Source organism: Lates calcarifer, linkage group LG4 (genome assembly GCF_001640805.2).
Source record: "Lates calcarifer isolate ASB-BC8 linkage group LG4, TLL_Latcal_v3, whole genome shotgun sequence".
In the NCBI taxonomy this organism is placed as follows: domain Eukaryota; kingdom Metazoa; phylum Chordata; class Actinopteri; family Centropomidae; genus Lates; species Lates calcarifer.
In genome coordinates, this window is record NC_066836.1 from 5363882 (window position 1) to 5381449 (window position 17568).

Here is a 17568-nt window from a genome sequence, read left to right on the forward strand (position 1 = left end):
GAAAGGAAAGTAGACAATACCATCCCACAATTCCCCACAGCAGCAACATTTAAAGCGACCCACGTCAATAACATCCGCCATTGCATAATAACGTCGTGTAGCCTGGTGTAAATCTTTTCCTATGAATTCTCCTTCACATCTTTCCTCACCCTCATGACGTTTTAATGCATCTTGCACTCAGGGACATCATCAATAATATTTACTTCCAAAAACTGTGATTGAAGGCATTTAAGGAATGCAACCAGCCCTCTATCAAGCAATTCTAAATCAAGTTCCTCAAATTGGAGGCAGCTGGAGCTCAGGTGGTAGTGTAGGTAGTCCACTAAATGTAGGTTGTGTTGTTGAAGTTTTCTTGTGTGAAACAAAGACCTCTAAACCACTCTTGGTGTGTGGACACTGGGTAAAATGATGTTTACATAAGTACTGAACCAGCATCCTGTTTCACATGGAAACACTAATTTATCACTCTCTTCAAATGGTGAATGTATCATGTTGTAGTGAAACTGTCTCTGTTTTCCTTTCCAGTTTGAGGGCTGCTCCAAGGCCTTCTCCCGTCTGGAGAATCTGAAGATTCACCTGAGGAGCCACACGGGAGAGAAACCGTACATCTGCCAGCACCCCGGCTGCCTCAAGGCCTTCAGCAACTCCAGTGATCGGGCCAAACACCAGCGCACGCACCTGGACACGGTCAGCAAACAACAACACATCACCATCCACACTACACCTGCCTCAAAGATTGCACTTAATGCTTAAAAAACACATTATTGTAGGACAAGTTTATAGTTTAGTGTTTAGTAAAACTACTAACATGTAGCCTCTTTCAGACCTGCTCTTCGTTATGTAAATTTGATGGTAATTTTACACATCTGTCATGTCTGCATAAGCACTTTAACATAAAAATGACTCCGGGATCTAGTAAGATTTCCATCACACCTGCGACACAAATGCAGACAGCAGCACAAAGTTAAAATATGCACAGGAAAAGTAAGTAAATACATGTCTTGTTTAAAAGTACTGAATGAGCAAATTTTAAGTTATTGAGGAGATTTAGGGGATTATAAAAATGATTTTCCTCTTAAAAACCCTCATATTACCATCAAACCCTCTCTTTACTTTATATTTTCATCCATGCCAACTGCAGGGATGAAAATAAGAATTAGAATTAAATGGGAGTCCCAACAAGCTATAAAATACGCAGCATAATTCAATATCTAATAACGTCACATGATGAAACTGATGGGGAAAACTCATCAGGGGATTCAGAGGAGCGGGGGCGAGCTTCCCATTGCGCTCACTATGGTCATAAATTAAGGCATCGGCTGCAAAATAAGTTATGAAATCCACTGCTGATGCAGCCTGTGAGAGAACAGAAAACAGGCTTATTCCTTGAAATCCAAACTTTTAAACTCACCACTGCTCCCTCTTGTGCACCAGGGGCCAAATATCGTGCCAGGATTGTGGCGTGAAGGTACGTTCGTGTCCAGTGGTGGAAAGGACATTTACTCAAGCACTGTGCTGAAGTACAATTTTTTTGTCTCTTGTACTTTACTTTTGTATTTCTACTTTCTAAGTCTACTTCACTATATTTCAAAGAGAAATATTGTACTCCACTTCATTTATCTGACAGATTATGATTATTACAAATCATGATCAGCTTATACAAATTTGATGGGTTTCTATTAATAACAGATTGTTACTGATGATGTCTCAGTGTCTGAGCAGCATTTTACTGTTGTAGCCTCTTGAGATGGAGCCAGTTTTAACCACTTTATATACAGTTATGTAGTTTAGATCATTTTGCCTCTTTAGTTTCCAAACAATTACTTAACTGAAACCATGTGAGAAGTTTAGAGGGGAAATCATTTGGTGGTGGAACTGCTAACAACCTGACAATGAGCCCCAACTAGACATTGTTTCTTTATAGGGAGTAACAGGCCAAAAACCACTGGTTAACAATATGTCGTATTTTATATGCTTGTTTTTCAAGTTTTGAAAGTAGAAGTAGTTTCAAGAGTATATTTTGCATAAATCCTTTTACTTAACTTTATACTCCTTTTATTGCTCTACATGTCTGAATAAAGCTGTAAGGAACATTTATGTAAAGTCTGAATAGCAAAAAGCTCTCACTTTACCAGATAAATGAATCCAGCAATGTGAAGTATCCATGTCTGAAAAGAGTAGAGCACAAAACCTCGCTCTCCTACAGGCTTTAAATACATAACACTACACTTTATTGTCCAAAATATTTCTCTGTGATGTATAATATTTGTTAATAAGGAGCATTTATGTGCACTTAACACACATAAAATCATCCTTAATTTAAAGTGCCACTGCTCCCCTCTCCCCTCCTCTCTCTGCATACTTGCCTGATATACAGTCTGAACATTCTTTAGGATTGTGAAACTGCATACCTGCTGTGGATTTATTCTATAAACCACAGTTATTTTTACTCCTGCTGACAAGCGATGAGGACTTAGCAGTAATCCAACAAATCAGATCTCTTATTACACGGATGAGATGGAGCTGTATGTTGCAGTGCAGTGTTATTACAACAAGAGCAGAAAGTTATTTTCTCCTTTTTGTGGTTTCATGCTGGCTAATAGCGGCTTCGCAGTTGCGTCACAAATCAAGAATCAGACACATCTGGCGCCATCACGGAGGCCCAGTGGAAGATTGTCTGAATGTAAATAATTGCCGAATATAGTATAACAACCAGGCAGGAAAAGGCTGGTGTCAATACAAGTTATTTAAGTTTGACTAAATAACTTGTATTGTGTTACTAATGTTATGAATAATAGTGTGTTAAGGGAGATTTGTTTTTTGAAATGAGGTCAGACTCAGGCAGACACGTCTCCACAAAAATTTTCAGCTCACATAACTTGAGAATTAGCTGGTTTTACAGCCACCTTACATTAGTTTCTGTAGATTTATTGCCTAGTTTGTATTTCAGATGTGTGTTTAATATAATAATAATCTAATAGGTAAAGATTACTTTGCCAAAATCAACAATGATGATGAATGATGGTGAGCTATCAGTCAAAATAGCAAGTGAAACACAAATTCTGCACTTCTGCTTCTTTGTCACTGGTTAGTTGCTCTGAATTTTGTCCAAGATTTAAAAGACAGTAGAGAACAGCACTTCATTTTTAGAGTTTATCTGTTTAGACTCAGGGAGCCCTGAGTTGGTCTCCCAGGGAATATTGTTCAGAAATAGTTTCGAAAGAGCAAGATGTTGCCCAATTTTTTTGCCAGCATGTAAAGTTAGGCACAGTTGAGGAGTGCATGCTCTGATGCAAGATCTATGTCAGAGTAATTGCACGTCTGAAATTTCAAATGTTTAAATTTGTTTTTGGTTTGTAAAGAATTACACAAACAATTTGGCATTTAAAACAAGAGGCACAACAAATCAGTGCAGTAGAAAACAACATAACATAACAACTTATTTCATCCAGTCTTTGTAGAGGGCACTTCCTACCTGACATCAAAACATGAAGTTGTTACACTCTCTAATATTACAGTGCCTATAGTAATACCAGTGTTCATTCAATTCTTGTCATTTTTCTAACTATGTGTGCCACACAGTTGCTTGAGTTTCTCACTAACTGCTCTATGAATTATGACATATGAGGACTGATTGATAAGTTTGTGGCCTAAGGTAGAAGGAGATTAACTTTTGTGGTATTTCTGTTTCAGTTAATTGAAATTTGCAAGTCAGCACTGCCTGAGAAAATGGACCACATTAGCCTTCCTGCCCTCTTCACCTGATTTGACCCCTCAGATCACTACCTCTTCCCCCAAGATGAAGAAGGAGCTCAGCAGTCGCCATTTTGACAGTGATGTTGACGTCATGACCGCTGTGGTCCATTTTCTCAGGCAGTGCTGACTTGCAATTTTCAATTACCCGAAACAGAAATACCACAGAAGTTATTAACGTCAAACTTTCTGCATAATCACTCAATGTCTTAAACTGCATGTACATGTAACAAGAGCTGTTTAACTCATCTCCTTCTACCTATATACATATATAACTTTTGGATTCTACTTTATCAGCCATTTCTTTTTGACCTATGACGTGCTGTTTTGGAACCCACCAAGTCTTTGTGTGTGTCTTGTGTGTGTGTGTTTTACTGAGCAATGGATTAGTTGCCTCTTGATAATTAGTCTTTAAAATATCCTGCAAAACATTATCTTCTAGCCTGCTGCGTTGCTGCTTCTATTCTTTTTTAACTCGTGATGCTCAGATCTTGGTACTTAAACCTACAAGATTCAACTAAATACTGTACATGTGTTTTCACGAAAACTTAATTCACTCCACCTGTTTGAATGCTCAGTAATGAAAAGGGGAAAAAATCTGTAAGGAATTAGATTCATGGAAATGGGCTCGTTAACTCATCTAAACTCACAGCTTTGATAAAATTGTGAAATACAAGCAACGCAGCCCTCAGTAACAGAAAACAGCTTTTTGTGTTTCTGCTTTTTAGGTTTACGAATGTTAAAACATCTATATGTATGTTCTGAATGGGGTTTCTTTTGCATGGAGTATGTTCTACTGCAGACATACTTCTCCAGGTGAAGATAAATGCATACAACAAATTCATTATATAGTCGCCAAACGTCATTATATGAGCTTCTCTTTGAGTTCTGGTTGCTGATTCAGTTTATTATATGAATGCACTGATTTACAGCTGAACAGGAGAAACATCCTGTACACTGAGCTACTCCTTATAACTCTTTTCTCTCTTCCTCTCTTTAAGCCTGCAGATGAAAGGTAAATATACTCCATTCTCAGCTGAGGATCACGTTATGTAAAATGTTGACCAGATCTACATGTCATGTCCTTTCACTGTGCAATTTTCACGCCAAATAGCCACATTTACAATATTTATCCCTAAATGTTTCTGCTTGTAATACACAAGACTACTGTATACAGTATTACACCTGTAACCCATCTGGATGTGACTCACCCAAACTCGCACTATCATTTGTAAACACAATTAGATGTTATGTTTGACATCATCTAGTGTGAATATATTAACTTCATCATGGAGTGGATGTTGTGACTCATACAGACATGAAATCTCTTTTCTGAGCAGAGGTAAAAAAGACTATGTTTTGTAATATACAGAGAGAGTTCAGCCTGTACCACTTCATAAACCACGATCCTTATTTATGGGTTTATTTTGTTGTTTTTTGGTCTATTTTTTCTTCTTGTCAAGCTTCTTTTCTAGGAGCTTGAAAGCAGAAAGTTTCATGTTTTGGTCTCAGGCCTTCAGTATCAAGGGTGAAATGGGATATGCAGTAAATCACCGACATAAGTACTGAAGTAGACAAGGCTGATGGAAGAGATAATCCAGAGAAAATGTTTCTCTGTGTGCTCAGCCATGTAAGTTAATAAATACAAATAAAGCAGAGATTGTTTCTCTTGCACCTGACTAATACCTGGAGCGCAGCTACTTTGAACACTGGAAGAGATATTACAGGAAACGTCTCCAACACATCACAAAATACTACAATAAACCTCACAGACTGATGATACATAACAGGGGATGAGAAGAGAGCACCGCAATTTATTTTCATTATATTTTCATTTCCTTTGTCTCTGTCCTCTCTCACCTCTCCTGGTTGTATTTCATTCACAGAAGCCATACGCCTGTCAGATCCCGGGCTGCACCAAACGCTACACCGACCCCAGCTCGCTACGGAAACACGTCAAAGCTCATTCAGCCAAAGGCCTTCAGGAGAGGGAGGTCAAGGTACAAGCAGCAATTATGCTTTTACACATTGGACATTTAGCTAAGAGCAGAATATGATTACGTCTCTGACCACCAGCATTGGAGACACACATCTTTAATAAAAACCTCCCTGTGTCTCTAAAACTGAATTACGTTGGACTATATTAGATTAGATGTGGTTGAACAGCAGCAAACAGTAGTGGAGGTTTAGAAAAAGCTGCCATGAATAAAATATAGAGAAAGCAGCAGAAGAGTTTTTTAAAGCAACTTTGGGGCATTTTTTAAAAGTTTTTATTGGACGGGGGACAGTGGTACACATCTGGACTTGGACCAGGGGCATTGCGATTACATGGTCAGCGTCTTCAAACTCCAGGCCACCAGGGTGCTCCATAAACTATTTTCTGATGCACTGGGCACAGTTGATGTTGTTTTGCTCTTTGACCACCATTATAGAACAGTCAATAAAATCTACATTAACATTATATTTTGCATGGAAGTAAGATCCATGATGCAGCAGCATTCAAAGTCACCAGATGTGTAAATACAGTTTCAGAGACATTTCTGCCATGACACGAATCATTTTTGTGAAAATGGTTAAATTCTGCCTTCAAAAGACATTAAGTTTATAATAATAATAATAACATACACTGTCAGAGTTGTGTGTGCTGACACCAAGAAGACTTTTTTCCAATAATTGCATACATTAAAGAGTGCAACACACACACGGTGAGAAGAAAACACACTCATAACACACACACATTCATATATATGTTTGACAGCCGGAGAACTGTATTCACTGTTGCAGGTCAGGTTCTTGAAGAGGCATCACTTAGATCCTGAGTGTGCTGAGCAAAAAAAAAAAGGTCAGTAATAACAAAGAGAAGGAGCAAGAATGAAGGAAACTAGAAGTATGTGAGCACTCTCAGGGAAATGCAAATTGAAACTCTATTTTCTCCTCAATTGTATTTTAATATTATTTTTCTGAGTCCTACCCAATGAAAGTCAATATCCAATTTATAGGCAAGGGAGACATTTTGTTCCTTTTTAACCTTAAAACTCATATTATTCTCCCAAAAAGGTTTTTTTTCAGTGAAATTGTTCTTTCTGTAACGTACTTTTAATAGAAAAGGGATTTCTCAGAGGTCAGTGGTCACGGGTAACTCACGGTCTCTCGTGGACAACTCTTGTTCCTTAGAGGAGGAGATGGAGAGCAGCAGCAGGAGGAGAGAGTAAGCATGTTTGTGATTCAGTAGGATGAAATACAACAAAACAAAGTATTACACACACTCCCTGGAAGTCAGAATAGGGAGCCTATTGTTCAGCGTTATCTGGGCCTTGTTTGTTTTCTATGGACCATGAGTGACACTGGGGCTTTGTGTGTATTCCCATGCCTTGTTTGGTTTAAACAGAACCACGTGTGCTTGTAAGTTGTGACATGGCTAACACGCCCTGCACTGCAGTAAATCCTGTGGGGCTAAATAGGACTTTGAAATATTAAACATGCACTTCATAAACTCCTTACGGCCATACATTTCTTTGAGCTGATGTGTTCACAGCTATTGAAGTTTGTATCTTCATAAACACTGGTTTGAGCAAACATTTTTAGCTGATTATTCATTCCTCTTTTGTGGTTCCTGGGTGTCCTTCGCGAGTCCTGGAGCTGTCGATAAATTGTTTTGGAAACTCCTGGGGGATGCACTGTTAACGCTGGATAATAAAGTAAATTGTCTTGCCTTAACTTTGTTAGAACATTTTGGAATAAGATTGCCTAACAAGATTTCTGGATTTGGTACTTAAAGAAGCTGGATCGCAAGACAAAACAAGAACCAGGCATCTGGTGCAAGCATCATTTCTTTGAAAAATGAACAGTAGAAGACCGCCTGGAGAAAACTCACTGTGTTTCCAATTGATCTACTGTATGTAATCAAAAGTGAAGTGAATACTTTCAAAATTTAGCTCAGTGGAAGTTGTATTGCCCAACAGCTGGAAGACTAAGCTGCAGCTTTAACATAATTATTTTCATCCCTACATGTGGGCGGGCAAACGCACATGCTCCCCAACGTGAAAACACGATACTAAATGTACCTTATTACACCTTTCTCATCAACTGTATCCATGTGATCATCTGTATTTTGTCTTATCGACAGGTTCAGGTGCACACAATGCTGGAATCTGACATTTTGAGTGATTGTCTGGCGAGGCAGCATCTCCACAGCTCTGCCTCTTCCCACCAAGGAAACAGCTCACCTCTACCAGGCTTAGATGACTTCACAGGTATGCACAGATGAAACAGTAGCAAAAGCAAGTGGAAATCTGTGTTTAGGCTCCAACACCTCTGTGGAAAAGAGAAAAAACAAAGAGAATGGTAATTGCCCAAACACCTGGGCTGTTAAGCTGTCTCTTTAATTTTCTCCCATGGCCTCATTTGCTCCTTTTCCTCTCCCTCCTTCTCCCATTCCTTCGATGATAGCTCATCATGCCAGTGTTTACCTTGTCCAATTACCGGGCACTGACTGCGGGCGAGTTGGCCCTCTCCCCGCCCGTCCTTCAGCTTCTCCAAACCGGTTTTCCAGCCAAGCTCTTTTTCTTTCCCTTTCAATGGCTGAACCGGGATCAAGAAGCTGTCAGGTACACTGAGGCTCAGTTGGCAAAAGAGAGGAGAGAGTGTCCAGGAGAGCTGTCCATGTCTATTACTTCAGACTACTTGCAGTTTTACCCAGAAGACTTTGAGGGAAAAGCCTCAAACGGCACACTACAAGCTATGTTTATCCAGGGTGAAACAAGCGTGTCAGTGTTTAATTCTGAAAATGTCCCAAGAGGACTCTATCCTTATCAGAAATGGCCAAATGTCAGAGCCTGAAACCTTATGTTTATACCTATGTATGCACATTACTTTATGTATGTTGGGTGTACGGTGACACATCCTATCATCATCAGCTGCCCCTAAACTCAAAGTCAAAGCCAAGTGTTGAAAGCCCTGCTGATGGCAAGCAGGTATATGTGTTACAGCTTTAAATGAATACACCACCAGAAAGCTATGTTTGAGTATCAAACTCTGATACTCAAACTCTAAAGATGACTCTGAAAAGTTGAGAACCGCAGCTGCAGTTCTCAGCAGATTTTCTGAAACTGTGTCACTGTTGGATTCCACTGTAACAGCTGTAAATCAACGCTAACTGTAGCTGCACAAACCACTACACTGAAGCAACCTGCAACAGTTCCACTGCTGAGTTTCAAGGCTATGTGTGGTGGTGCATAGTCCTCTAACAGCTATGTCTCTGTTTCAGGTGTGTACTCAAACAGCAGCTCCGTCCACAACAGAGGGAATTCAGAGTTTATCCCTCCATCAGCAGACACCTGCTCCAGGTATCAAGGCTTAGAGGGAAACTTTGACGCCAACAGCCCGATATCTTCGTTAACAAGTCCAGGGAGCATGAGAGAGGGGTGAGTGTAAGATTTGGTACAAGTTGACTGTACACACATGGGCTTCTTCTGCAATATCTTGCGGTTACACACATGTGATGTTAAGTGCCTTGCTCATGGGCCGCCCAACAGTAGTTTTTTACCAGAGAGAGGTTCTCTTGTTTATTTTTCCCGTCTTGAATTTATGTCCCAGGGTTTCGCACTGGTTTAGAGCTTTACAGAGTGAAGTCACCATGAAAAATAACTTTTCAAATCATGAGATACAGCTGTTAAACAATAAATGTCAAAAAAATATATTTTTATTTTCTCACTGTCATGGATTTTAAAATTACATTGCTTTTATTTCTTGGAAAGCAAAGTACTTTAATGATACTTAATGATGTACCCAGAGGCAAACTTAAATGGTCAGTTCATCCACATTAAAAAAACAAAAAACAAAAGCCACATTTTCCCGCTTTACCCCTCGTGGTGTCTGGCAAGGTTTTAAGTTATCTGCTGCTGGGACTTCTGCTGCCAACCCAATACAATGGAGCTGAATGGGATTTCGTTTGCATTTGGCAGTTTTCATTTAGAGCTATTTTTTACTAAAGATAAAAATAGTGAAAACTGACCACAGTTTTGAGCTTCTCTCAGCATGTGAAATCTGTTCTCAAAGCGGTGTCTTTTCGGGTGCTCACCCCCAAAATCTGTTGCCTTGTTATGTGTCTCAAATGGATTCATTTGACGACTCTGGCATGAGTATTAATGCATTTTTAAACTGCTCAACACTTCGGAGCAGTCCGTCCCTGTGCTGTGTCAAACCCCCAAATCATGTTTCAACCTCAAATACGTGGACGCCATCAAAACCCTGTTTTGACGTGACTCTAAAGATTTACTCCAAAGTCACTTTGCTTCGCCTCTCTTGTCTGGAAACAGGGAGCGTGATGTGAGCTTATGCATTCTTGAATAAACCAGAGACATTATCACCAGAGATGGAGTTATGGCTTTGTGGTTGCACTGATTGGGTAGTTGGAGGCCGCAGAACTTATGTGTACTGTAAACTGAGACAAATTTTGTCTGCCAAGTATAAAAGTAGAAGTGAGACTAAAAAGATACAGCTGAAAGCCTTCAGGGCAGCAGTTTCTGGACAATATGGCCTCAGATCATTGGTCATTGAAGGTTTGCCTGTAAACTAACTTTTATTGGCACAACAGTAACAACAAAGGCAGTCTATCCAATAAAACAGAGTTGATAAGGGCCAAAGTAACATTTTTGTGGTTTAATAAATGATATAAAATCTTCACATATAATGCACATATTTTCTTGTGAAACTGTCCAGTATTTCTCGAGTTGTTTTTAAATGGGCTTTAGGTCTTGGCAGAGGTGTTAAGACGTTTTGTTGTTTTTTTTTCCTCTCTCTCTCTGAACACAAATTCAAACCTATAAAAGGATGAATCGAAGGTTCATTATTGACCTTGGAAATAGAACTATAACAAAAAAATTCTTAATATGAGGTTCACTTACTGTAAAAACTTGATTTTTGTAAGCTTTCAGACAGTTCTTTAAACAGAGACATATTATCTTCTCAAATCAAGAAATTCAGGTGAAATTCTTCACTCAAGGTTCACGACCTGGAAAACGTTGCAGAGCTTTCAGCTGCATTTCGTCATCTCGGTCCACTGATGAGATGCACCTGAAAGCTCAGGAAAATTTCCAGTTAGCCGGCCTTGTGCTAACACAACTTTTTTTTCTTTTTTGTAAACCAAAAAAACATGTGGTTAAATGTATAAAAGTAAAAATGCACTGAGACGATGAAGAAAAAGACATTCAGGGAAACTTATTTTGCCTCAAGTTGTCCAGTATTTCTGTGTATTTTCCTTCAAATGCTCTTCAGTTCGTAGAGGACTTGTTGAGATGGGTTTTTCTTCTCTGAACATAAATCCAGACTCTGATGCAGGGTCAGTAATAAAACTGCATTGTATTGCATTTCAGTGTCAGTGAAACGTGAAGAACAGTGGATAGCCTTGAAAGTACTTGACATTTTGAAAAATGAATGTGCCTACAGTATAAAACACCCAACTTCATCTAGATGGTTTACCTCTGTCACCTGCAGCAGGATTGCACCTGGATCCTGACTACTTAAAGTTTTGGATTCACCAAATAAAACCATTTTGTAGTAAATCAAAAGTCCTTAAATTTGATGTTCAGGTAAGAGTTTGGGTTTCTCTCTCTCTCTCTCTGTTTTCAGGACATGTAACTGTACTTGCCTTAATGCATCATCTTTCTGCCTCCATTGCCTCAAAGCTTGCAGCCAGAGCTTCCATGAAGCTATGCACAATCTGTCCATTGACGTCTCTTTATAGAGACTGAGGATGTCATAGAATCCCACTGGTGCCCGCAGTACACGACAGCCTGCCAAAGCCAATACCAGACAAGCACTTGTTTTTCCCCCAAATGACTTAGCGAGACGTTAAACACGTGAAAGTAAATTATCTTTGCTTCACAGCACAGTCGGCATTGAGCTCTGACCTCATAGCCAGGCGCGTGTTTACTCTGGCTGAGACGAGCCATTTTGACTTCTTTTAATTATTTAATACTTGAGGGATTTGGAGGCCCGCGCTGAGGCTTGTCCATCAGCGAGTATTTGTGATGTGCAGGGTTTGTGTGTTCTGCGGTCGAGGAGGAGGAGAGGGAGGGGGGTGGGGGGGGTGAAGAGCTGGATCGGCCTTTTGGAGCGACGTGTCCATCAGATACAGGCACACTAACCGGGATGGCTCTCACAGAAACGCTATTATACGATCTGAAGGAAAGAGAGGTAATGAAGTTTACTTTGCAGAAGCTCCGAGTGACATTGGATCCAAATAGCCGGTTTAACTGAAATGTTTGACATTTCCACACATCTTATATTTACTGCAGCTCCAACATGCAATAAGCACTACTCTCTTTTCTCTAAGTGCCTAATTGGTAGTGCCTTAGATCACATTAAACCTCCATCTGCATTACATACATTCAACATGATCCTCTGTAATCCAGTAAATCTATATTACAGAGATACTCAGCAGCTTTTCCTCAGCCAAAACTGAAAACAGATAAGTTTTGTGTGCACGAGCTGGCACCTTCGGTAAACCTACTCATCCCCTCCACTGATCCAGCACAAGCATGCTGCTATTAAAAAGCAGCCATGGATTAAGGCAGGGTAGCATACAGTATAAAGTCTGTATAAACATAAGATCTTAAATTCTGCAAGCAGGATTCCTCTCATTCCAGATATAAGGAGGGCAGCTGGCTGTAGTTAGTTAGAAAGAAAAAAAGTGAGTGATGAGGGGGTTTAGCTGGTAAAATATGATCAGAGAAACAGTTTCCTGAGGTTGTGCTGACAGCTGCTCCCTCAGGCGTGGGCTCTCTGTTGAGCCCATGCATCTGAGAAGGTTTGGGCACACTGGCCGCAAAGAACGACAGATCAGCCCAGCAGGGCCACGCACGGCACGACTCAGACATCCCAGCTATGTTGTTGCAGCGTCGCAAGAATGTAAAGCGTGGAACAGACGGTTGTTTATAGTTAAGGTCAGCGCTGCTGGTCCAGGGGCCACTGAGGGGAATCCAGAGAAGTGTTGAATTCTTGGGGCTCGTAGTCATCGCGGTACATTCATTTCAACAGTCATACTATATCAAAGCCCACTTTGTTTACATAATCCTATACAAAGCCTGGATTTTATTACCTTGGGAAGCCACAGCCATCTGTAACTTATATCTGTTCGGGTTTCAAAAAGTACTTCTGATTAATTTTGGCTTTTATTGTGTTTCTCCACTGAAGGCATAGACTGTTAAATTAAATGTAATAGCATTTGACATGGGAAATGGGCAATAAAGAGACCTGGGGATGACAAATGATAGATATGTAAAGAAATCTCCAAACATTTTCTTTTTTTTATAGCCAGTCAGATGCGTATATAGAAGGCGCTTGGGCCAGAAGCCATCAGTATCTCTGACAAGGCCTGGCTTGTTTATGAAGCCCACTAAAACTTCTCCAGCAGAAACCAAGGCCATTTGGCTCTCTGGGGACCAATATGCTACAGTACATCATCCAGGAGAGTTCTCAGGCCACATGAAATGCTGAGAGCGAGCTCTTTGAAGGAAGAAGGGGGGGAGGGGGCCTCAAATACCGTACTGGGGGTTTTCAGCTGCATATCTCCTTGGAGAGAGATTCGACCGCCTCTCTTTCTTCTTGTCGACTTGGCTCCACTGACTCATTCGTTTCCATGTTGAGTCAGAGTGTTTGTGCACAGTCAGCACATTCTTGCAGCGTAGCGATGGATACAGCTCTGTACAAAGCCCGCCTACATTACCCCCCTGAGGTGGAACCGCTTACTTATATAAACTGTACTGTTTGTACGTAATTGTTTACATGTTTGTGTCTGGTAACAGCTGCCGACACACTGCCAGCTAATGGTTATCTGCTGAAAAACACTTTGTCTGGGTTTGATTGAAGTTGAGTGAAACCAAGTTTTAGATAACTATATATACAGTAGACTGAAAACAGTATCATCAGAGCTATTGCTTAGTTTGACTGAAGTCTATCTTAAGATTGATTTAACTCGAAATCAACTCATCTTTTAAAAAATAGCAGTGTTTTTGTCTTCTTTTTATCTTCTTTTTTATTTTATTCACTTTTGTTCTTTTATTTCATTTCAATGTTACTGCCTAATTTCTAGTTCTTAATGTTGTAATTCTGTTTCAAATCATGTAAAACGCTTTGTTTTGAAAAGTGCTGCATAACTTAAGTTACAGTTATTATTATTCAGATAAATTATCTCAGTTTAAACAAATAAATTACCTCAAGTCCTAACATTACAGAAAAACGTAGGTGTAAAAAGAAAAAGTGACTCCAAGACTGCTGGTGTGATAATATCATATTTCATTTCAAATTTGTTTATGACTGTAATGTGGTTATGACATCAACATCATTTTACCGTAAGAGTTCTTGGCTTGGAGATCTTGCGGTGAAGCTAATGAAGCCTAAAAAACACTGATGCACATCTCTATGTGACAGAAACCTTAAGCAGTTCAGCAGAAGAGAAGTTCAGGCCAACTGGAGGAAAGTACAAAACAAAGGCATTATTATAAAAATGCAACTGGGGTGAGTCAGTCACGTATCAGTCCTCGAGGCATTTTGATTTTCTTTCATCCACCTTAAAAAAAAAGAGCTTGGTGTTAAACCACCAAATCTGTCAGTTTTAATGAATTCTTGTTTGGGCTTTTTAAAGGAGCAGGTCAACGATTTGGGGAATTGGCTCACTGGCTTTCTTGCAGAGAGTTTGATGAGAAGATCGAGACCACTCTCATTTGCATTAATATAAAGTTAAAGCCAGTAGTGTAGTTAGCATAGCTTAGCATAAAGACTCAACTGTTCATATTATTAATGTTGAGGAACTGAGTAATTCAGCTGCCTGGTATTGTATTACCAACAGGACCAGATCCACATCGTTGTTCATGCCGGCTGACGTCAGCCCAGTGAGCTCTTCATCAGACAGAGTTGACGTCCGGCTGCAGGGCTACCAGAAAACCTACAGCCACCAACAGCAAGTATTCTCTCAGCAGCAAGGTACCAGCAGCATCAGCAGCTGTGTCGCATCAATGTGACATACGCAGTTTTTTGTGTACTTCTTGGCATTCATCATCATTTGCTCTGTGATTCTCCAAGGCTGTCTGTATGGAGAGGGAAAGGTGGTTCAATCAGTCAACGATGGAGGCTTTGAACCTGCCAGTTACTTCACGAACCCCCCCACCTCTCACTCCACAGGTAAAACAACAACAAACAACAAAGAGTTTGTTTGGTAATCAAACAGCATCTGAAACCCCCTCCCACCACAGCTTTCGCACACCATCACTTGGAGTGCTGCATCTTTTTGTAATTTTTTGGAAACCTACAAACCGGCAAATTTGCTCACCTCGCACAATGATCAGCCGAGTGTACTGAGGTGAGAACAGAGACAGGATTTTTTGTCTGTTTTTTTTTTTTCATTCATTACACAACAACTTCTGTCACTTTTCTTATTCATAACTGAGTGCAACACCATGAATGTCTTCCAGAAAATGTGTTCCATTATCCCCATATTTAAATGATGTTTTATATATTTACAAGCTTTTTTACTGAGTGTAGCTGTTGGGAGCAACTGTCAACGCGGGATTGGCGTCATTTTCAGACAACATGTGGAAGATTCATTTTGAACTAATTCTTTTCTAGCATAACTCAGCCCTTTTAGAACTAGACGAGCTGGCTGGACGGACTATCCTTTGTTTTTTAATCCATAATTTGTTATAGAATCTGGTCTGGTTTGCTTTGGGATTCCTCTTGTTTTTAATCAATACTTAACAAACTAATGTCACTTGGTTGCAAACCAAGAAAAGAAAGGGTTAGGAAAGGGATATTTAACTGGCAATAAGCTCTTTACATAATAATTGAGTATTAATTATTAAAATAACTGCAGGCTCACTCTCCTTGACATGAGAACACTTCTCTGTTTTTCTCCTCTCAGGGTTTGACTTGTTGCAGGACCTGCAGGGCCAGGCAGGGGGCGGTTACTCCATGTCTCCCTGCCCAGACGACAGCTTCCTCTTCCAGGCGGGAGGCGTCGACCGCTGCCTCAATCAAATCTACTCCATCTACCTGGACTCGTGATGACAGCCCAGAACCAGACAAAACCAAAATCACTTTGTTTTCCTAAGGACAAAATGCAGCATGACTGATGTGTGACGGACAATCACATCCACAACATGCTGTTCACTCAGAAGTGAAGTTGTCAGCATTGTTCTCGTTCTCGGCTGAAAAATATGGCAGCAGGAGTTTTAATGGTACAGACAAAAGTGTAAAACTTACAAAAGGCAGAGTAGAGCCAAACATAAACAGCCAAAGAGAACATCTGGTCAAATTGTAGATGTAAATAGCAGTGACTTTTTTATTCAGAGATGACCACAGCATTTGTGATCTGGATAGAATGACGAGCTATACACTTCATCAGTTTTGTTTGATCCTTTGGAAAGTCGGTCAGCTGGCTCTCTGGCTCTGCCACTGATGTTAAACTCAATCAGTGAGGTTAATTCTGCCCCCTCGATCAGCAGCTTTGCCAACAGGAAGTGTTAAAACAACGATCTTTGAGTGAACAGAGTGGAACATTGTAATGCAGATACTGGATGCAAGATGTGACAAGCTGTCGCAAGAAGCTTCATTTTAAATGTCACAAAAGCCAAAAAGGTTGGGAACCATTATGTTATAGTGGATGACAAGTAGCATTTAGCAGTCCAGGCCCCTCAAGGAATAGTTCAGTTTTTGAGACTATGGTAACTATGAAGCTAGGCCAGCAGTAGGTTAGCTTAGCTTAGCAGAAAGACTGGAAAACAGGTAAACTGGCAAAAGTACCAAAATTAGCCTACCAACAACTTTACAGCTTACTCATTGATGTGTTGTATCTCGTTTTTGTATAATAAGTACAAAAACCAAAGAAAAATGAATGTCATTTTACAGGGGGATTATGTGGTGGACTGTTTCTTTGTAGGGACATCCTAGAGCCTTTATTTCCATGTTTCCCAAATTTTTGACCTATTCTTTCAAGGTTGAAGCATGTTTTAAGCGATTGAGCAACCTCAAACTGCTGGATTATTTCAATCTTCCTGGAGTGCAGTTACACCGGAGGACGCTGCAGGAGAGCGGAGTGTACAGTAAACTGTAGCAGTGCTGCCCCCAAGTGTCTGATTGAGTGTACATACTGCAAAGCATACGGCCTGTGGAACAGAGTGGGTCAGTGTGGATGACTCCTGGGACTGGAAAACTGACAAACAAAACAAAAACCAGCAATAAAATATAGTTACTCTCAACGGTTCCTCTGTCATGGACTGAAAGGTGCCAACAAATATGTTTTAATATGTGTAATCTAACAATCAAAACATAATCAATCTCCTTTTTCATATTGTCTCTTGTTGCTTCAGCACAGTGTCTTTACATGTTTGTTGTACAGTTTCTATCAGTGTTATACTCATTGAGGGAGGTGTGCATTGTTTACAATAAGTTCTCTGCACTCTTTTCTGTCTCATCACAGAGACTCTAAAAAAATGACCAACCAGAAAATGTTTACACTGATTTTGTAGCAAGTCAGAGAGATTTCTTATTATTGTCAATGAACAGTGTATAGACTGTATAAAAATGCATCTGTGTTTTATATCTAAATAAAACATTTGTTTGTATATGTTTTTGTTTGCTAGTTGTAGGGCATGGGCTGTATTTTCATGATTAATGTTCCATTTATTTTCTTGATTAATTCCTTTATTATTATAAAATAACAAAACTAGTTTCCAAGAGCCAAAAACATCATCTTCAAATTTCTAGTTTCACCAGAGCATCAGTTTAAATCACAAAGATGCTTAGCTTACTGTCATATAT

At 39.9% G+C, this 17568-nt stretch overlaps 1 protein-coding gene across 2 annotated transcripts in view; it reads left to right on the forward strand.

Moving 5' to 3' along the window:
• Positions 1-17372, forward strand: part of LOC108884281 (zinc finger protein GLIS1) — a 45674-nt gene extending 28302 nt beyond the window's left edge. For both annotated transcript variants that reach the window (XM_018678098.2, XM_018678097.2), the window contains exons 3-9: positions 526-687; positions 5640-5753; positions 7880-8006; positions 9020-9176; positions 14603-14736; positions 14836-14934; positions 15671-17372. In XM_018678098.2, coding sequence (XP_018533614.1) covers positions 526-687; positions 5640-5753; positions 7880-8006; positions 9020-9176; positions 14603-14736; positions 14836-14934; positions 15671-15813 — 936 coding nt within the window. In that variant the 3' untranslated portion in view covers positions 15814-17372. The remainder of the gene's footprint in view (positions 1-525; positions 688-5639; positions 5754-7879; positions 8007-9019; positions 9177-14602; positions 14737-14835; positions 14935-15670) is intronic.
• The last annotated feature ends 196 nt before the right edge of the window (positions 17373-17568 follow it).